Source organism: Pteropus alecto, unplaced genomic scaffold (genome assembly GCF_000325575.1).
Source record: "Pteropus alecto unplaced genomic scaffold, ASM32557v1 scaffold157, whole genome shotgun sequence".
In the NCBI taxonomy this organism is placed as follows: domain Eukaryota; kingdom Metazoa; phylum Chordata; class Mammalia; order Chiroptera; family Pteropodidae; genus Pteropus; species Pteropus alecto.
Window position 1 is genome coordinate 3,500,614 of NW_006440626.1, and position 22,870 is coordinate 3,523,483.

General features: G+C 35.9%; 1 protein-coding gene across 1 annotated transcript in view; it reads right to left on the reverse strand.

The window, feature by feature from the left end:
• Positions 1-22,864, reverse strand: part of EP300 (E1A binding protein p300) — a 67,828-nt gene extending 44,964 nt beyond the window's left edge. The window contains exons 1-2 of the mRNA XM_025050581.1: positions 22,243-22,864; positions 5,918-6,534 (exon numbers count right to left, since the gene is read on the reverse strand). Of these exons, the coding sequence (XP_024906349.1) occupies positions 5,918-6,534; positions 22,243-22,336 (711 nt within the window). The 5' untranslated portion in view covers positions 22,337-22,864. The remainder of the gene's footprint in view (positions 1-5,917; positions 6,535-22,242) is intronic.
• Between the last annotated feature and the right edge of the window lie 6 nt (positions 22,865-22,870).

Below are 22,870 nucleotides of genomic sequence, written 5' to 3' on the forward strand. Positions count from 1 at the left end.
ACTAAATTACATGAACCTCTGTAAACAAAATTCAGTTCTTTAAATCACATGCTGTATCTACACTCTGCAAATTTTCATGAATATAAAACGTTTATCAGTTCACAGGTTTGTCTGTAGTGGAAAGGCAAAATAATAAAAAAAAATTTAACTACATTCACATTTTCCAAATGAGATTAGAGACTAGGAGTTAAGTAATTTGCCTAGTGTTCTAATGACTATAGGGAATGAGACTGAGGGAAGTGGCATGGTTTGGGTGAAAGCACATAAGAATGGGGTGGTATAAATGGAAAGCATCCATAATAAAAAACTTAATGATTCAGTCTCCAATAAATGGAATTTCCTAAGTGTATCTGGCTTGTAAGATTGTAGGGACAATCAAATATAGAAATAGGTTTAATTGCAAGTTCAGGTTTCTTTTGGTAGTTTCAAATGTGGCTGCAACTACTGCTGCTATGTATGCTTTTAAAGTACTAATAATTATACTAATATAGTTTCAATAATATGCACTTTTACACCTGGGGGAGATATGTTTCACTAATTGTGTTTTCTATTAGCATGGAAATTCATGAGACATGAATGAAATGAAAGCCACTCTATCACACAACCTGCATGGCATACCATAAAAGACAGAAAATAAATTATGCTTTAATTGAGTCCATTATTTACATAAATAAAATGCTGAGATTTGTAAGCTGACTTAATGTTTCTTTTTAATAAACATAATGTCTTTATTCAAACACTACATGCCTAAACCAATTGAGTTTTAACTAGTTCCTGACATTGCTTGTTTCCTCAATCAGAACTCATTACCTACAAACTCTAAATTCACTCTCTAGCAGACTGTATGGTCTCAAATACACACACAGACTGCACTGACTGCTGATCAGCTGGCAGTATTCACTTCCGACTTGTGGTCACTCTAACCAACAGACTTTCAGGCTTTTGTTTTACTGTGTCCCTCACAGTTCTGCAGCCAGTGTTAGAAAAAATACAACCAATCTCCCTGTCCCCACCCTTTCTATCTCCCCAACCACTGCTTCACCAAACATAACAGAAAATATACTGTACTTAAATGTCTGCTACGCTGTAGTTATTTGATGTTGTTCCCTTCTCTACAGCTAATGTGATCCAGATGTCCAACAACCCACTACCTACCTGGACCACAGCAATACAGATAACCACCTAAAACTGGAAAAGCAAAGGACCAGGAAGCCACTAACATTTCCAGGCAGCTAAAATAAAAAAGAACCTGCACGGGGCTAATTTTCTTTCTTTGTTAAAAAAGCTGACTATACAGGCTGTTTCTAAGTTTTCAATATATTAAAAGCAGAAACTTGGGGGAACACAAGAACACAAGAAAACACAATAGTGACAATCACTGATAACTAAAAAGGAAAATAAAGAGCAGTTCCCATAATATAAAGAATAAATAGTTTAGGAACATTTAATGCAGGGACAAAATCCCTTAACAGACTTGTTGGCACCACAGTAACACAAACCAATACGACATGTATGACTCCCTAGACTCACCACACAAAACCAAAATTCAACTACATTCAGACATTTCCCACTACCTATTGGATTTGATAAATGCCCATGTCATGTATCTGTACCCAACTTATATGCCACGCACTACGTTAAGCACGAGGGGTATGCTCATAAAACACGGAAGACTAGGAATCTCTCAGCACCTACGCCAAGTTCTAAACATCATTTTTCAGACTCGTTATCATTACTCCTATACTAATGTCTTAGTGTAAGGGGCCTCATCACCGCATTAGGAACTGTATCTCTTAAATTGATACTGCACATCCATCTTGACTGTAAATTTGGGCGTAAGGTCCTCCTATTTAAAATTCATCAGAATATAGTACTTAAGACCTGCCTTTCTGTCTCAACATGGATTCTTCCTCCCTACCTTACACTAATAGATCTCTAACTGGTACTATCTGCTTCACTCCTTGCCTTATCCAAGGACACTGAAGCTCTAAAACAGATGCAACAGATCATTGCTCTTGCTTTAACTTTACAGGTTAAAGACTTTTTAACATCAACATGCCAAAGACCATCAAGAACTACTGTTAATTTTAAGAACTCCCGAACTGACGGTATTAGCTCCTACCTCCTCAAAAATGTTTAAAAAAAGAGAAAAGGAAGGAAAAGGGAAATTATTCCTAAGGCCAATATTTATTTGAATGAAGTTCAGAGTTTTTGGTTTTTGTCATTAACATCAATTTCATCAGTCACAAAACATATAAAATTTGGATATGAATCTATCTAGATGCGAGGCAACACATACCTTTTCATAGCCTGTAAGGTAACTGGAGTCAGAACAAAGGCAGTTAGAATTCCCGCCCCACCCCCCCCAATCTAGTATCACAGAATAAGAACTGAAAAGTAACACACAAAGATGCTCCAGGGTTGTGTTGGTGAAAGGTCCAGGGATCACTAAGGCAAGATTACAGAAAGCAGGCATGGCTCCTGCTCTTATAGGTCTAAGCCTCACATTGATCGTGCACAGTAAGAATATAAGTTAGGTGAATGCTGTTGCAGCAATCATAAAAACTTTATTTTCAGCTATGTAGATTTTATCAATACATGAATAATAGAATGATATTATACTATAGTGATGAATAACATGGACTTGTAGTTCAGAAAGGCAAGAGCTCTCTATAACACCTCCCACTATTTCCTCACCTATATAATGGAAATAAAACTTTCAATTCATCAGGTTGTTAGGATTAATGGTCCCATATATTAAATGACTATTAATATTCAGGCGATCCTTAGCATTTGGAGCCTAATATTAACTTAGATTATACTGTCTGATATTGTTATTTAATAATATTTTGGATCTTGTCAACAATCATAAGCTATTTTATAGAACAGATTTATTTTGTATTTTCTACAAAAAAACAAAAATTAAAAACTCCAGAATATTAATGACCACTTCTTGAATAAAAAGTCTTTAGTTCCAAAGAAAATAAAATTTTTCTTTCAAATTTATAATATTATTAACCTTCGAGTCTCTATTAGTAGCATCCCCATACCTTCTGGCCAACAGTTCATGGAGTATGCTGATCTGATCTCCCTCATTATACCTGAGAGCTATGCCTCTAAAAGACAGCAGTTTAACTGCATGATATAGATTTTGACTTCCTTCCTGTCCATAAAAATGTTTTAACATCACAGTATGGGAACTACAATGATACTAAGTATCTGCCGCTGCTGCTGCTACTACTACTACCTTACTAAGTGCTTACTTACTACATGCCGCTCATAAAGAGCTTACTTTTATTATATCATTTAGTTCTCTAACAATTGTATGAGGTAGATTACACCTACTCTTATTACTCTCATTATACAGAAGGGAAAACACAGGTACAGCAAGCAACTTGCCCAGTGTAACATAGCTACTATGTAAGTGGCTGAGTCCATTTTAAACTCAGGCAGCTTAGCTCCATATTCCACACCATTAATTATGATGCTTTAATTCATTAACTTCATTTCTTCCTTCATACACAAAGGACGGCTATTAAAAAAAAAGAATTTTCAAAAACTTTTACTTCTTTTGTAACCAGCATTTTTGAAGAGGCAGATACAGTATCTTGTGAAATTACTGGAGAGTGAATGAAATGGTTTAACCAAGCAGCTTTGCAAAATGCAGCTAAAGAGAATTGTGGTACAGCCCAGATTCTAAACCAGGTACGGTTCAAAATTTGTGTACTATTCTATCTTTCACTGTGCCCTCCTGAACGAATCAGTCAGAAATAACTTTAAGACAGAAAACATTCTTTTGTTATTTTTATGCTGACTGTAAAATTAAAGATTAGTATAAAAGAGGATATGACCCAAATCTTTCCCTTAAACCATCACTAGTCAGGCTTTATTTTAGGAAGATTGTTACAACTTGCCTATACATTTTGAAACATAGATTTGTCCCTAAAAAGCACTGTGTATATGTCACTGCCATTTGCCAACAGGATTCAAGTCATCAAGTCTCAATGAAAACTTCCTTGTCTTAATTGCTGATTCTTAACTATTACCAGAACTCTTAGGAGTTTTGGAAGAAATGCAATGAATATAATCAGCTATATAAGGTGATTTTAGGACCAGGTACAGCAAAGAGCAACTGCTAACCAACAATATGAACACTCTGACCTGAATTTATTTTCAGCTTCGATAGGAAAATACAGAAAAGGTTTTTTCTTGTCATAAAGAGAAAAACTTTTTTTAATAGAAGTACTTACTTGTATGTTCATTGGGGATCTCACCCTAAACCTCCGTAACTCTGTAACTTTAGAAAACTCATTTACTAAACATTCACAGCTCTTCTTATGTGTCAGGCACCACTGTGCTTTACAAGTACCAACTTATAAATACAAAATATAGGCGGAACTCATTGAAAACAAGGAAATATTTTAATAATAAAGTTTTTATATCTTAATTCCTCCTCATGAAAATAAAGCTCTACAGGACAGGAATTTTTTGTTTTGTTCACTGCTATATATCCAGTTCCTCAATGTCAATGCAAAAAATTTGTGACTTACATTATAAATAGAACAGTACTCTACTCCCAACCTAGCCATTCTCCTAATGAGCCTTTCCTTAATTTTTTTTTCATAGCATTTACCTGGAATAGTATAAATGTTTATCTTATGTGCCCACTAGAAATTAAGTTCCATTAAGTAATGAATATACCTTCAGCACCAAAGCTAGGACTCAATAAATATCTGATCAGTGAAGATTTACTGTCACCCCTGCTCTCCCCACAGGGATTGGCAGGGACTCTTCATAACTAACTTCCTAGAACCTAGAAGAGGTAGCTAATAAATATTTTATCTCGTTTCTGGTTCTCACTCCAAATAGTCTAAGTAAACCACATCGATACAGCAACATAAAAGTGCCAGAAAGGGAGCATCTACAGAGTACGTAGGGATGCCAAATAGAATCTTTTCCTAAGTTTAATGTCAATATTCTTTACTGTGTAGTAAAAAAAAAAAAAAATTAAGGACTTTCATACATCTACATGTAACCTCAGTCCCTGAACTCGATTCATTCCTGTATCTTAATTTCAGAAAGCTTGATCCTGACTCCTTGTGAAAATGTTATACATCTCCAGTAATATCTTTCAAGCCATTTCTTTCATCAAACATGTACTAACTACATGCCAGGCAGTGGCAACTCTATTATTTAAAAAAAAAAGGTATACCATATATATGAAAAATATAGAAGAACAAGCATCAAATATAGGTTTATAATGTCTTAATTATATATAGTACACATTTTAAAGGTTTTTAAAAACATATTTAGCATTCCTTAACTAATAAAGTTAAGAAAGTAGATCTTAAAAAAAAAAAAAAAAGACTTTCAAACAATGGCCAAAATCAGGTTAACTGGAACACATGATAACTGAAGTTTCATAGTAAACTAATGCACCTTAATTTCCGTCAACTACTAAGGAAAAATAACACTTAACAAACCTTTTAGAATAAATAAATATATCTTAAAAACCAGGAGCGTTCCAAGCCGTGGGAATAAATAAAGTCTACCTAAAGACAGTATAATGCCAGCTATCTCAAAACTGGATTTGTATAAGGAGGCTAAAGTGGGCTTAGAAATATGACAATATTCTAATATTTGTACTATAGAGAACAGGAATTAGCTGGTAATTGTTCAGAGTAAACTATAAAGGTATACGATATCATTCTGTTGTAAAATAAATGTATTATTTAAAGAGTTTCACAAATTTTGTGATAATACAGAAGATCCTTGTGTGGAAAATGCTATACAATGTAAAAAGATTAAACGTGAACACTGAAGAAATGAATAACCAACCTCAAGCCCTCCCTTCAACACTGGAACACTCAAAAAAAAAAACATACTGATGATGCAAACAAACCAAATCTGCACTTACCTTAAGAGGCTGGGGGCCTCTCAATCCTGTTTGTCCTCCCATCTGGGGAGAGCCCTGCTGCAGTGGCTCAGTCATTAAGTTGCCAGCATTTCCCATGCCTGGGTTTGGGTACTGCATGTTAGGTCGCCCCCGGCCTGCTCCAATTGAACCGTTCATAACTTGATTAGGCATCATCCCCTGTCCATTGCCTGCAGTCAACATTCCAGGATTCATGCCAGCATTCATCCCTGTGTTCATGCCCATGGCAGGTTGATTTACTGGACTATTCATCATACCTGTTGCAGCCGGCGTGGGACCCTGATTTGGTCCACTCGTGCCCATGCCCATGTTGGGGATTGGGCTTTTGACCATACTATTTATTAAACCTAATCCAGGACTGTTTTGTTGGGCCTGGCTGGCCATGCCTTGGCCTGGGCCACCAACCCCCATATTGAGGTTGGGGGAACTACCAGACCGTAGCAATTCTGACAGTTGTTTATGTTTAGAGGCTGCATCTTGTACTATGCCAAGACTTGTCTGAAGCTGACTAATATCACCACCATTGGTTAGTCCCAATTCTGTAGAGTTGATTAATTCATCTGGTAAGTCGTGCTCCAAGTCAAACAGAGAGCCAAAATCTAAAAGCAAGAAGAAAGATTATGGTCAAAGTTTGAAAGAATCAAAATTACAAATTGCTCTATATTTTGTTCTTGATAAGCATTACATTTCTAAGCTTCATTCCATGGAATATTATCTATTTGTATTGCAACTTTCCATGTCATACTAAAAAAAATTTTGATATCTACATATTTAAAAATTGGATGTTTGGTTATGCCAACAAATTTAAACACTTATGAACGTACTTAATATAAGAGCAAAAGAAAAAGGGGTTAAATATTAGTATAACACCCATTACACGAGTTAACAAAAGTTTGTATTGATAACCATGAAAAAATATATATGATTAAGTTATATAATAGTCCAAGATTCCTTAGAAAAGGTTAAAATTTAATTTACCAACACACAAACTCAGAACAAAATAAATCTTTTAAATCAGCTCATAATAATAAGACAACTGATACAAAAGACCCGCCATTTGCAGAACATTCAGTGTGAGCTCTATGAAGCCAGGGGCTGTCTAACATTCTTTGCCAAGTTCCTACCACAGTGCCTACCACAAAATAGTCCTTGATCTGCTGGTGAATTTGCTTTTACCTGACCTCAGCCTACAGTTTTCCTTAACTTAGCTGGAATAGGATATAAAACCATGCCTCTAGCTTCTTCAACAACACACAAACCACCCTACCCCTGCCCCACTCCCACCCAAAGAGGATGCAAATTATAGATTAACCCAGGGTTTCTCAATCTTGGCACTATTAAACATTTTGGGCTAGATAATTCTTTGTTGTGGGGGAAGGGAAGATTGTCCTGTGGATTTTAAGATACTCTGTAGATCCCCAGTCTCTCCTCTCAAGGCCATTAGTACCCACACCCCATTTATGACAACCAAAAATGTCTTCAGATATCACCAAATGTCCCTTGGAAGGGCAAAAGTGTTCCTGGTTGACAGTATTAATTTATCAGATTTAGGTCTTTTAGTTTTCTTTTAATTCTCCAAGTAGTTTTCACATTAAAAAGGCATTACTGGATAATAAATATATATGAATCTACAACTGATTATCCTACTAAAAAATAGTCCATCCCTTGAAGACAAGATATTACTTTAAATGAACAATTCGGTCCAATTAATCTTGGTTCTTAAGTACAACTCTTCCTCTGTGTCTCCTTATAGAATTCTATCATGTCACTGAAATTATTAGTGTGTCTGTCTCTCTCCCCACCCATACACTCAGACTACAGCTCTTTGGGAAGGACATGTCTTATTACTTATATACCAACTCCTTGCCCAATGCCCAATGCAACTAAACAGTCTGGTCATATTTTAACTGAACTAAATCGTATCCCAGGATCTCAGGACATGATTTAGAGTCTAGACTTTTACAGAATTATTTTCTTTCCTTTTGAAAAGTCGCGTGTGCCCATCCATCATAAAAATGTGTTATTAATAGTTTTGGAATATAAATAAAGTGTCAAATAAAATTTACCTGAATCACTACTCAAAGAAAATTAATATACTAATATATTTCCTTAATCATTTCTATTTACATAACCACAAAACTAGGATAATACATGCTTTATGAATGATTTTGCATTCTACTTTTCCCCTGGAGTATACAAGAAATATTCCATCATCAGCATATTTTTAGTGATGAACATTTAGAGAAAAATAAAAATCTCTAACCATTAATTTAAAAAACATACAGATACACAAAGGACAAATTAAAGAGGAAATCACAAAAGAAACTGAGTAATAAACACATTACATTTCAAAACTTAAAAGCTTATGTTAAAAAATAAAACTAAAAATTAATGACTTAAGTATCCGAGTTACTATGTTAGAAAAAGAACAGTAGGATAATCAAAGGTAAAAGCAATTATCAAAAAAAAAGAAAAATAGATACAACTGAGATGTATCAACCAACTGAAGTTAGTTTTTTGAAGATTCAGATTAAAAAAGACAAACTGGGAAAGCTGAAAAGAAAAGGACAAAGTGATCTACTAATCAACTTTGCGAAAAAAAAATTGAAAAGAGACAAAAATGGATAAATTCCTGAGATAATACTCACCAAACCTTAATCAAAAAGAAATTATATAGGATGTCTCAGTTTCTCCAACAAATCAATGGCATAAAAGGGCAAAAAAAAAGGAGAATGGGAGTTGTTATCTAGTAAGAGATTTGATAATCAAAAATACCTTGTTTGGATCCTGATTCAAATCAATTGTAAAAACACATTTTAAGAGAATCAGAAAACTATAAATATGGACTGAGTGATAATTTTAAGAAATTATTCATTTTGTTGGGAGTGATAACAGAATATATCAGTATGTTAAAATAATAATTTGAACTAAGATAGATGTTGAAGTGTTTCTGATGAAATAACATATCTGGTATTTGCTTTAACATACTCCAGTAAAAAAAAAAGGGGGGAGAGGTGGTAAAGAAAAATACCAGTTACTTTAAGGAATAGGCACGTGGGAGTTCTTTATTCTATTAAATTGAAATTTAATAGAATTCTAAAAAGTTTAAAAGGAAATATAGAAAATCTGAATAATCCTATCACTATTAAAGAAAATAAATCATCAGTTAATCTTTCTATAAAGAAAGCACCAGGTCTAAATGTTTTTACAGGCACGTCTTACTGAACTTTCAAGGAAAAGACAACTCAACCTTACACAAACACTTCTAGAAAATAGAATACTTATCTAAAAATCACACAAGAAAATGAACATAGGAGCAAGAATATTTAAAATAAAGAGCAAACCAAATTCATTAGTATCTTTAAAATGCATTGTTATGATCAAGTTGAGATAATCTCAGGAATCCAGGGGAAAAAGTTTAAGTTAGAACCTTAGACCATCTATTAATGTCATGCACTATATTAACAAAGAAGAAAATAAAGATTCATCAATGCATGTAACAAAAGCACTGAATAAAATTCGATACTAAAATCACATTAAAAAAATACAGTAATCAAGAAACAGATGGTAACTTCTTTAAACTGATAAATAGGTTTTTTACAAAACCTAAAAACTGACAGCAAATATGCTGGACCAAATATAATGGACCAACATTAAAAAGAGTCTTTTTAGCATCAGAACAAAACAAAGATACTCATGACAACCACTTCTATTCAGTGTTGTACTGGAGTATCTAGCCAAAGCGATACAAGAAAAATTATAAGTAAAAAGACTGAAAAGGAAGAAATACAACTTATTCTATGGAGATGATTTAACTGTCAACATAGAAAAATCCAAAGCAAAGAACTGGAAATAGTGAGAGCATCAGCAAGGTGACTGAATATACCATAAATATAAACAAATTAAACTGCATTTCTGTACATCAGCTACAAATAGAATTAATTTTTAAAATACAATTTATGATAACATGGGGAAAACTTAGAAAAAAATCGACAATGTTACTATAAATTACATGACATGTAAACTGTGAAAGTAAAGACTACCTAAAAAAATAGATACCTCAAACATCTGAGTACAAATCCTCAACATTATATAAAGATATCTATTCTGTCCCTATATTGACCTATAGATTCAATGCAATGCCAATCAAAATCCTAACAGTTTTTCAGGGAACCTGACAAGATGATTCTCAAGTATATGCAGAAGAATCTAGCTTCCCACCTATGTCTAACAGGAAAGTATCTACTTCATAGGTTATTTGTGAGGATTAAATGAGTTAGTGTATGTAAAATATTTAGAATATTACCTGGCACATATTAAACAGAATGAAAATATTATCTATTATTATTACTCAGTGGAATCATTATCCTATTAGGAGACAAGACTAGCTTATAATAATGAGAGCAAACTTATCAGGCACTTTCAATGAGTCAGGTATTGTTCCTGACACTCAGTAATTGTATTATTCTTGTTAATCCTTTCAATCTCAAAGTAGATTAATAGCCACATAATAGAGTTCATTGAGAAGAAATTAACTTCAGTAATACAGAAGTCTTACTTTAGGCCCCAGAGCCTTGAGGATTTTAATTTAACCTATATTATATCCTAATGCACTTGGCTGGTTTTGTGTTTGTGCAAAACATTTAACATCACATTACGAATTCAAGCTCCATTGTAAAGCAGAGAGGAGAGTTTACATTGATAGACTTTAAAAATAAAAGTTACAGGGTTGTTCTTTTTTAATGGCAATGTTGTATATTCAACAGACCTAACTTAAAGACTGTTAGCAATACTCCTGTTTCCCAAGACAGCTCACTTTGTTACAATCTCAACTATGTGTTTCATACCTTCTATCTTCTGTTACAGTAAAATATTTGTGTGTGTTTTACTTTAACAAATTTTAAGTACCTGAAGGGTAAGGGTCTCATTTAGTATTTACATTTCCCCTAGCACATGCTCGCAGAATGAAATCAGATGTTTCCAGCAATTCTACAACTGCATACTATAATTATATCTGATTGAGTATTATAACTTTATAAAAGTTCTCTACTTTAAACCTTTTAAACAACTATACTGATTAATTCTGATAGACTATGTAAAAAAGTCATATATACTTTGACGCCTGATCAAACAGACTCCATTACTTCATCTGATATCACTGACTTGTCATTACTCCTAATCTATTTTGATTTTGCCTCAAAGTTCTGGACATTTATAATTCCTAAATGCCATCAGCCATCACTGGTATCTAACCTGCCACTGCTCAAGGAGTCCAAATACCTGGATTTAAACTGAATTCTACAAGCTGACCTCACTGAGCTGTCACTTTCCATGAATTAAAGTTACCTTTTCTATCAAAAGGTAAAACTATTCTCCCTCCCTTATGAAATTGTTTTAAGAACCAATGAGGTGACGCTTAAAGTTTCTAAAAGATAGACTCTAAAGCATATAAATGTGTACTGTAAGTATGTGCATCTATATAAATGTGTAAATTTATTAACTTTCATTAAAAAAGTTGCAGACCAGGTGGGGCAGAGCAAAGGATCCGTCAGAATCATCTTAGTACATAGCTGACTTGGAAACTAACTAACCAACCAACCTAACTAAACAGAGCAGTGTTGGCTGAAGAAGAATCAAGAGATCAAGATCCATATTCTTTCTATGTAAGTTAAGCAAACAGACTTCGAAGTTGTTTCAGATTACTGAACATTAAGAGAACTATAACTTTTCTAAACATTTTAAAACTGAGAAAACAATGAACAAAATTTAAATATTTCCAGACTAAGAAAAATTACTCGAACTGTCAATAACCAATTCTATATTGGTAGGGGTAAGAGTACTAAAGCTCAAAAACCTAATATGTGGATTTCCTTTTAGCCATCAAATTTCATATCTTTCCCCAGATCTTTCTACAAAGGCTTCCCAGAAAAAAAACGTGGTAGCAAGTTCATGTGCAGCATATTGTAAAAATGTCACTAAAATAAGAGATTATATCTTTAGCCAAAGTGTGCCATAAATAGCAAATGAAGCCCAGTGGTCTAAAACTGGCAGAAAAGCGAGTCTCAAACTAAAAGCAGTATGAAGATGCAAGGGAAAAAATTAAAAAATTTAAATACCATAATTTAAACAAATCCTATTAAACAGTGGGTTTTAGTACTGACCAGCCTCAATTTCATGCCTCTTACTAAGCTCTTCGGGTTCTTCCTTTTCCTTCAAGGAAAGGGGCAAAAAAAAAAAAAGGTTCAAATAAATCTTCTTAGGCCCCCATCTCGATTTGCCCTCCACAGGGATTAGTTCAGGTTAGCTGAATAAAATTTAAATGTTCAACAAATATAAGCAGCAATCTAAAGATTCCTGTAACATAATAGTTTGAGATTTTTATTCTAGAGAGAAAATTGGTCTACTGAAGAATTTTAAGTAGAAATATGATCTGAACAAATTTGCATTTATTAGAGCTCACTCAGGCAAACAGAATGAAGAGTGAATTGGGCAGACAAGTCTAGAATCAGGGAGTCTGGTTAGGAGGCTGCTGCTAGAGAAACCACCAAAGCTAGCTCTAGCACTTAACCTGGGAGCAGAAGTACTAAGGGAGCACAGGCATCAAAGAGGCCAGTCAAAAGAACTCTTTTTTCTGACTGCAGGTAGAGGATTAAGAGAAAATAAAGAAGGATGACTTCTAAGTTTCTGGCTTGGACAACCAAAGAGTACAGTGCTACAGTTATCCAGGTGGGCAATCAGAGGAATACATAGCAAATGTGAGAGAAATGTGGAGCTCAAATCACCATCACACATTAAAGGGGACAATGAGCTTAACCAGCAAAGGATGTTCAAACCCAACATTTCCCAGCCCTTCCACTCGGAATACTGTCCTGGAAACCAGGTTCCAAGAAGGAAATGTTAGTAGCGTCCAATGCTCCAGAGAGGAGATAATAGGATATTATGTAGATAAAAGATATATTTAGTAATTTAGTTAAGAGCAGTTCAGTGGAGTTGTAAAGAGCAAAAGCCAGACTGCAGTGGACTGAGAAGTAGAAGGTAACATGATACCAACTGTTTTTTCTAGATATATTAAGGTGAGCTCTTAAGATATGTAAACTTGCTTACTCCTTACCCCTTTCCCTTTGATTAGAAATTTATAAATCTGAAATTTATTGTATTACCATTAAAGTATCCTGTGGCAAAAATTACAAAAGAGCATCACACATAATTGATGAAATGAATGAAATCACACTACCTTAACCATAACCCTAGCCATATGTCCAGTAAGACATTTCCTGCTTACTTTCTAAAATACCAACCAATCAACATTATGAGGAGGCTACTTCTATCAGTTGGTTGATAAGTTCCCATATACATTTAATGATGCTCAAATACAAAATGACTCCAAGTAAAATGATTCTTCAGCTGAGTGTACATTCAGTCCAAACACAGTGATGTAAACAAAATGTGACTGACAGGGCAGATTTAAATCTTATTTGAAAAGTTTAGCGTAATACATTCAATAGACCGTGAATTAGAAATATAACAAATCTAAACAAAAACAAATTTAAGTTAAATATGTAGTGTTGAGTCAAAACATCCTTTTTATTACACACTGATTCTGTAGGTCACCCTTGGTATCTCATATATTGCTGTGGTCCTCATAGCAGATTTAGCCAAATAATCTTATAAAATAAATACTCAGCTTACTTAGCCTTCCATAAATCAAAAGATCAAGACACTTCCATAACACATGACAAACTAGACAAATACTGCCCACCATGAAATACATAAATGAAGTTAAGAGTTAACGATATAATACCAAACACTGAATCTGTGAATATAAAGTTTTTAAAGTTATTAACTAGGATGCAAAACAACTTAAAATTGAAATAATTTTAGCTGAAAATATAATTCTACTACATAATAGTATCTCTTTCAGTTATATATTATTTGTTGACTAAACAGGCTTATTTTTGTACTTCAGGTAAATTAAAAGTTAAATAAAAGTCAGTTCTGCTCTTAAACTGTATACATTAAGCAAAATACCCATATTATCCTAAAATTGGTCACTTAAGTATCCACTTAGAAGACAGAATCCATTGATTCTCCTCTTTTCACTTAGTTTTCACTGGCATTAAAATGCTTTTGTAAAAATGAACATTTCAGCTCTCAAAACCTTTCTTTCATCTAACCAGTGGTGAAGCCAGAGGATAAGCAGGCACTGGACAGGTTAAGAATGGGGAGAAAGAGAATAGGATGTGAACAATCTACAGCTCAGTTAGTCTCCAGCAACTGAAGAAATTCAAAGTAGGGGGAGCAAAGTGAGTGATGAGGCTGGCAGAAATCATAACACTCAGAACCCCTAGCAGTTCCAGGTGAGAGATTTGGGATTAAAAGTAAATAAATAAAAGGATGGAGTTGAAAAATCAAATCTACGTAACTTTAAGAATTTTGGTAACAGTCTGGCTAGACACTGAAACAATCTCACAGATCTCGTTCTTATTGATTTGGGGCACTCTTACATTAACTCAGCTATTTTGGGTGCTTAAAGGCACATTTTAAAACAGTGTAGCCTTTAAAATGAGACAATTTTGTAAACTGCATCAATTTATCAGGTAAAACAACTTTTCTAATGTTCATTCAGTAATCTATTTAAAAATAGTATCTTTATATTGTAGAAGCAGAATTAATCTAAACAGCCCACCTCACGAGGAAAAAAAGGTGCAGAGACACCTACAACTACTTAAAGGAACACAAATTAAATGATATATCCATGCTGCAGACAGATGAGACTCATAACAATTTCCAAAACAGCTGGAAACAACCTGAGTTATATACAAATTTGCATCAAATGATAATCAATATTAGGTTATACAGGATCACACAGCTAGCTACGCATGTTGGCAGTTGTTGAATTTTGAAATCTGTCAAAGAATAAAAAGTGCAGCAAATTTCAAAATATGCACTCTTAAAACTGTTCTGCAACCATAGTCAAAGAATAAAAGTGCAGCAAATTTCAAAATATGCATTCTTAAAACTGTTCTGCAACCATGACATTAAAAGGTCTACCCACAGTTTGGGAAGTGACTGACTTGAGGTTGACTCTCAACCTTAACACATTTAAGCTGGGTCTCAAAATTTAAACAGAAATGTAGTGCTATAACACAGTGGTCCCCAACCTTTTGGCACCAGGGACCGGTGCTCCTATGAGAATCTAATGCCTGACGATCTGAGGTGGAGCTGGGGAGCGGCGGTAAATACAGATGAAGCTTCGCTGGTTTACCTGCAGCTCACCTCCTGCCGTGTGTCCCGGTTCCACAGACTTGTCTGCAGCCTAGGGGTTGGGGATCCCCTGGCCTATAGTGCATCCTGGAAAATGAAGCTATTATACTATCTCTTAAAAAGAAAAAAAAGCCTCCTAAAAATTACATATCTGTCAAGAAAAAGGAAAGCATGAAAGGTTTTTGAGTTATCTGTTTTCTACATTTATGACAACTAGTTAACAAAACTTGGGTCTTAAAAAAATAAACAATTCACTTTATAATACCAAAAACTTCCAAAGAAAATAAATACATTTCAAGAGATAAATGACATATACTTGGTCTTCCTGCCATTAGGTTCTCTCCTTGCTAATGATCCTATATAGTGTCACCAGGGTTTAACTCTTTTTCCTGATCATGCCACTCTCCTGTTCATATTTTTATCTGATGGTAAGATAAATGTCAAATTCCTCAGCCTATCTGTCTTTTCATACATAACAGGACCCCAACATCCTTTTCTATCTGTCTCCCATGAAAACACTACACCATACGGTCTGTGTTCCAGTCACACCAGAACCACTTGTATTTGTTCCACCTGAAACATACAACTCTCCCTACTTCTATGAAAGTTACCCTCAAGCTTTCCTACCCTCATTCAAATACACATTTTCTTTATCATATTTTCACCCAATATGCCAAACCCACCCTGTTAGAAAAAATTTCTATTTTCTGCCTTTATCCAGAACATGTAAAAAAAAAAAAAAAAAACCAAACTTGAGTATAACTTATGGGAAAATGGTGCGAACAAGTATACCAACCCCACCAGATCCTAAAGGCTTTGAGAACAGAAACTGCAACTTGATTCAAATCTTTACATTCCAAGTTCCTAAGAGTTGGTGGGTAGTCAATGTTTGTTGGCTGAAATGAGAGGAAGGCACACCAAGTGGAAACAATGACTACTCCATTGAGGAGAATCACACAACTTCAAAACGTCCAAAATTTAACCTGTCACAACTCCCCCCGCCCCGCCCCCCATCCATACGCAAATACTTCTTTTCGCATGTTGCTATTGTAGTAAATGGCATCCTCAGCAACCTAGCTGCCCTTATTTGAAACGTAGGAATTATCCTCGATTACTCCATCGCAATATCCTAACATCTAATTGGCAAATTCTGTTGGCTATCACCTTCCCTCAAATTTTTTCACTGCTTTCCATCTACCAATCCAGGTCACCTTCATCGCAGCTGGAATCCTAACACAGCCGTATCACTGGTCTCCCAGCTTCATATTTTTTTCCTGTTCTTTTCCAAATAATTCCTCACTTCAATCATCTAAGGTACAATTCTGCCCCATCTATTTAAAAGAGCTAAAATGGAAAGTTTAAACTCCAATAAGCATTACAAACTCTGTATCAACGGCCGTCCCCTTGCTCACCTCTACAGTCACATCTCGTTACCTCCGCTAGCCAGACAGAACTGACAAGGATCCCTCAACAGGCCTACTCCCCTTTTCCCAGCCTGAGTTCACTCTTACTAATCCTGTATCTATCTTTCAGATTCCAAATTCAGATGCCAATTCCTCAAAGACAGCCACCAGAGTAACAGTAACTACAAGTTAGGTTCTCCCCGTTTCTCTCAATATACACTGTATTTCTCAGATACAATGCTGGTCACATCAGACTTGACTGCTGTTCTCCTCCCCTTATCTATATACTCCACAAAGGAGGGGGCTATGCTGTCTGGATTACCAGAGTTCTCCCTGTACTGAAGAAAAATACCTAGCATACAGAAGATGTTGGTCCAATACAGGACAACTGCTTGCTTGTCAACTCTCGTAAGCCATTATTTTTTCAAACTATAGGTTTCAAGCCAATAGTGGGGCATGAACTCAATACAGTCGTTTACAACCAGCACTTTAAAAACAAAATACAACAGAAAATATCAGACTATATTACAAATAGTAAGGGTAAGTACTGTTTGTTCACTTGCTAAGAGAGGGTCTCTGGTTTTCCATGCAAAATGTAGTTCTTACGTGGATGTAGTCAAAAGAAACTGAAAAGCACTGCACTGCTCCTTCTACTTTCCTTCCTTTCATAAGGTCTTTTAAGACCCAGATAAGTGAATACAAAATAGAAAATATAGTGTTCAACCACACTATTAGCAAAAAGCCATTCTTAACTTGAGCATTTCCAATAAGAACAATCTGCTTTCTGGTTTCTTATTATGCCTTAAAAATTGATTTTCATTTGAATTACTTACACGCACGAGACAGCCTATATGACAATATAGTACTTTTATTCTTATTTTAAACTCTGCTGCCATATTTTATACTCTCAAAAAACTTAATCTTTGAGTAGATGATGTATAGGCTAACTCTGCACCTTCTAAGACTATTCTGAACTTCATGCACTTGGCTTTCACTTTTTCCAGTCTCTAAATATTCATTTAAAAATCTACCACTGCTCTTTTTTGGTGTTTATTTAAAAGTAAGGTTAAAAAGAGTTAACACTTAATGAGCACATACTATGCTGCAGCAAGCACTATCTTAGGCATTTTTGATAAAGAGAATTCTCATTTATTCCTTATCACAATCTTGTAAGGTGGGTACAATAGGTGACAAAGCTGAGACACAGAGGTTAAGGAATTGGCCCAGGGTTCACAGTTAATAAAGGCAGGTCTGGGATCTGAACTCCAGTGGTTCTGACTCTAAAACCCAATCTCCTGATCACTCACTTCTTTTCAGTAGTTTTAATTTTACTCTTTCTCTCACACTTACCCAGCTAAATCACCCCTAATTGTCCTTTGGGGCATTTATTTAAAAAGATTTACATCTAAAAACAAACGATATCCAAATTGTTCAGAAGAGGCCGAACACCTCAATATTCTCTTAAAGCTTTTTTGAGAACTGAGCAGTAAAGAATTTCCCATTAAAATTTCACAAGAAAACTACCATCCATCACATGAAAAAATCATCTGCAAAATTCAGTGTGTAAAAATTTTATACTTGGTGTAAGTTTTAAACTTGCTCATTAATTTCTCTAATGTTTGACAAACTGAAAAATTCAACTTCAAAAATTCTCAAAGGAGGAAACCCTAAAATCTCGAAACACACACAAAAGCAGCATGTCTTATTTTTCCATTAACTGCTGGGTGTTTGGCAGAATAACTCCTGAATTGCTTTTGTAAATATACCAGGAAGAAGTACTTTACACTCCCACGTGTATCTGCAACACTCTTCCTACTCTTTTTTTCCTTTCCTATTTACCACTAACGTCCCTACAAACACCACTGCGCACCAATTCTCAATTTATTGTTTTAATTCCACCCCACACACCCTTTTTATAAAACAGACTAAGGAGAAGGCAGGAAAGCAAAATAAAACAGAAAATAATGCCAGGAGGCAACCCAGGCAGAAACTCTTTTCTCCCTCCCCATGCCAATACATTTCTTACCTCTGCAACAGAACATGAACTCCTGGTGGGAAAGGGCACCCATACTGTAACACATACAAGATTTATACAACTTAACAAAAGTCACTATCAACCACAGATAGCCTTCCTGAAGCCCTATAATTGAACTTACAAAGCCTTGAGAATAAAGGCATTTGGTAAGATGTTTTGCACTTTAATTTTAACACTGAAGTCAGTAATCCCTCACTGGGTCAAGTAGCCATTAACTGAAAAACTCCAGAAGCAGAACTCTAATGTGTAAAAAGTAAAATTAAAACACAGTAGCACATGTTTAAGAACTAAAAAAAGAAAGCCTTCGCCAAAAATACTCTGGTTAGGATGATAAACCACTAAGATATAAAGTGTTTTGAGAAAGTAAAATTGACATTTAAAAAATCTTCACCACTTCTTTATTGTGCATATTAATCTAGTTGTTAAAATGGAGGTATATTTTACATACTAGCTGCCTTGTGCCTTTAAAATGGACAGGTGTAAAATCTAAGCCAATTCTGACACGTAAGTACATAGTAGGACCACAAAACTGTACCAAGACCAGAAGGACCTTTACCTATTTAGCATGCCAGATCCTAGTGCTGTTGCTGTCACCTACCTCTCCAGAGTCTGTTCTTCCAGCGCATATAGCATTAAGTGTTTACAAAGTAGTGACAAAACATGTCTAGTGTGCAATGGAGGCAACATAGCCTCATCATTCCCATCACTCAGATTATTATCAGAAATAAATTCAAGAAATACTTCCAGACTTACCTGTTAACTTTTCTGGTCAATAATGTTACCGAATTTTTTTTACAAACGGCTTTTATGATGTTTGTGGTTTTTGTGGGTTTGTTTTTTTTTGATTTATCCAATAGTTTTGACCTAACCATACTAAGTTAAAATTTTCAATGAATCAAGTACAACTATTGAAACAGGAACATAAAAATGCGAAAGCTAAAAAATAACTTTCTCTCATTTCAACACATGAATTCAAGTTATTTGAATCAACCAGGAAATTTTTTAGAAAAATCATTCAATAGTCATTTTTATTTTGCAACAGTGGCTAACCTTAGAAATTCAGAACTTGGAATTTAAACACTAATTTGTTTTGTAACACTTTAGCATATCAACTCAATTGGATTGTAGTTTTCTCTCCTATATAACTGGCACAAACACTATTTATTGGTAGGTATGCTTACACTACTAAAATTGTAAGCCTCAATCATCAAAAAAAGTGTTTCTGGGATCTTATTTTTTGGCATAATTTTTAGCAGTTCGAGATAAAATTCACAACCAAATACCATGGAACAACTTATTTACATTTATAAAATACCCAGGTGACTCAAAAGTATACAGAAGTTACAAATTTGAAATTTAAAGTTTTAAAAAGTGAAGTCTCTCTGTTAAAAGCTGCCTGCATACTTACTACCCACTACTGGTTGTAAAAAAAAAAAAAATTCAAAATGTACAGTGCCCAACTTGAAGTAAGTTCACGGGGGGACAGTATTTTCTTTACACTTTCCTCCCCAACCCCCAACAAAAAAACTCAGACCCATTAGGATTAAAAACACCAAAGAATTCCTAGAGTAGAATCCTAATGGGGGCAGGGGAGAATCAACTTTCACTACAAAATTTAGAGAAAGGTAACTAAGATAAATTCTTAGTACTAAGATTGAGTTAATCTCAAGGTTTAGTATTTTTATTTTTATTTTTTTAAATAAAAACCCACTTGATACATTTAGGATATTTCAAGTAGGGAAACAGTTTTTGTTTATTAAGTGAGATGCTACTAAATGAGTTAGATAAAGTTACCAAGTACACAGATCAAGTATGGAGAATGCAGTAGTGCACCTGAACAGAGGTGTTTGAACAGGAGAACACAGCCTTCCTTCAGGCCTTGCATTACTATTACTCCAAACCAAGCTAAGCTGCTCAAGTAAGGAGTCATCAAAATAATGCATGTTAAAGAAGTTTTCTCTAAAATGTCCCAAGTCACTGGCTAACGCAAATGTAAAATGCATGACCACATTATACAAAAACTAAAGAAACCACCCAAAAATCTACAGATGAAAACATGTGCATGAATTCTGAGGGAAAAAAAAGAGACAGATTTAAAAAAAAAAATCCCTGAAGACTACAGAAACTTCAAGGAATCAGTAGAGATCAAAGTTCACACACTGCCAATGTTACAAGCCTGAAGTAGAGGCGCTCTGCAAAAATCCTCAATTTTTGCAGGTTACCTTAAATTCAAGATACACCTTTCTTACAGAAGCCAAGAAATGAAAGGATTTCCCATATTCTTAAAATTTCACCCTTTAAATAAAATGAAGCCTACTTAGAAATGTGCTTAGAAGCTCTCTACAAACTCAAAGGGTTCATTTAACTCCATTAAGCACTCTTACTGGCAGATGGAAGGATGACGTTGAGCCTGTTCTTGGGGAGTTAAAGAGATGCTCCGTAGTAAGGGGGAACATCTTGTGGACTGTCAGATGGCCAGCCATTCTTCCTCTTCATTATCCTGGCACCTCAAACAACTACAACAGTGAAAGAGAAGGTCGGTGGCCATCAGAATAGCACCAAACTAACTGTAAGAAAGGGATATGGAAGGAAGTGTCCCTGGATATCTCTTGTGAGAGGGCTAATCTACAACTGAGTGAAGAATTCGCAAAGCTTTTAAAACTGAAATCTCCAAAAACATTTAAAGCATATAAAAGCTAAAACACACAAATACAAAACCTATTGCACATTTTAAACTTCTGTACGATCAGTTTGTGTTTGCAGTTCATGACCGGGACTTTTTATAATTTCTTACCCTGATTTGCAAGCACACAACTCCACAAAATCAGTTCTCTCTTTTCACCCCCCGCCCCCCCCCACGAGAAAGTGACTACAAACTGCAAAGAAAATGCCCCTGGTTCTCCTCAACCTGAAAACCCAGAGTTTCAGACATTTTGGTCTCACACCAAAGAAATGGAAGATGTAAAATGAACTGCGCTCCATATTGATTCAGCAAATAAGGAGGGGGGGGGGGACCCAAACTAGGAATGGTAGGTGAAATAATTCAAGCCAAATTTCAGGTTTGACGTTAAACCTCACGTCAAGCCTGATATCCTGGATCACATACACACAAATAAAGAAAACAAAGATTATTTTACACCCTCAACCTCAACAGAATATCTTGTGCAAAGCAGAGAAAATCTCGAGTGGAAAGTAGAGGAAATAGAGTTAAGTGCAACCAAGGAGAAAGGACTGGCAATTCCTCATTTATCAACAACAAAAAAATTAAGAGTAAAATAGCTTAAAAAGCCCTTACACAAATGCATTGGCATTTCCAAAATTAAACTGCATGGGATCAACAATAAAGGCCATTTCCATAGCACCCCTCAAGAGCTCTAATTCCAGAACACACATCGATATGACATAATGTTGCAACGAATGTATTGGGAAGCAAAGAAAATGGTTGGACTACTGGACGTCTTCGACCAGCTCATTCAAACACCTTTAAAATTAATCAAGAGAGAGAACTAAGGAGAGAGAAAAAGGTAGAAAATATGGAAGAATAAAGGTGAACCGAGCAGAAAAGATTAAAGGGGATGTGGAAGGAGAGGGCTCCCGAGACTAACCTGTGCCATCGCTGGCCGACGCCGAAAGGGCCGGAGATGAGAGTTTAGGCCGCTTGGCTGAAGGCGGCCCCGGTTCCACCACATTCTCGGCCATTTTTAATTCTTTCGGAGATAGAGGCGAAGAAAACGAGAATACTCGGGAAATCTCTTCTTCAGACCGGGGTCCCCGCCCCGCTCCCTGGGGTGGGCTTGGGGGGCTCCGCCGGCCCCCGAAAGGGGGGGAGGGAGTTCCTTTTTCTCTTCGCCGGGTCGCGGTGGCAGAAGAGGGATGCGGACTCGATAGAAAGGTAGGGCTGAGTGCGAGGGGCCGGGCCTGAGCCCAAGCCCGGAGGAGGGCACAGGAACACAGATCCGCCGAGCGCGTCCGCTGCGGCGAATTCCCGAGAACTCGCGGCTCTAGAGGCGCAGTCCCCGGTCCGCCACGGCCGGCCCCTGCCCTGCCGAGGTCTCTCGGAGCTCCGCCGCCGCCATCAGCCTCTTCCTCCTCGGCGCTGTCCTCCTCCTTCTCATCGCCACAAGGAGGCGGGGGCGAAAAGGGGGGAGAGGAGGAGGCGACGAGACACACTCACCTCCTCCCGGTGCCCCCTCCCGGACCTGCGCCCCCACCCTCCGAACCCGCCTCCTGCCG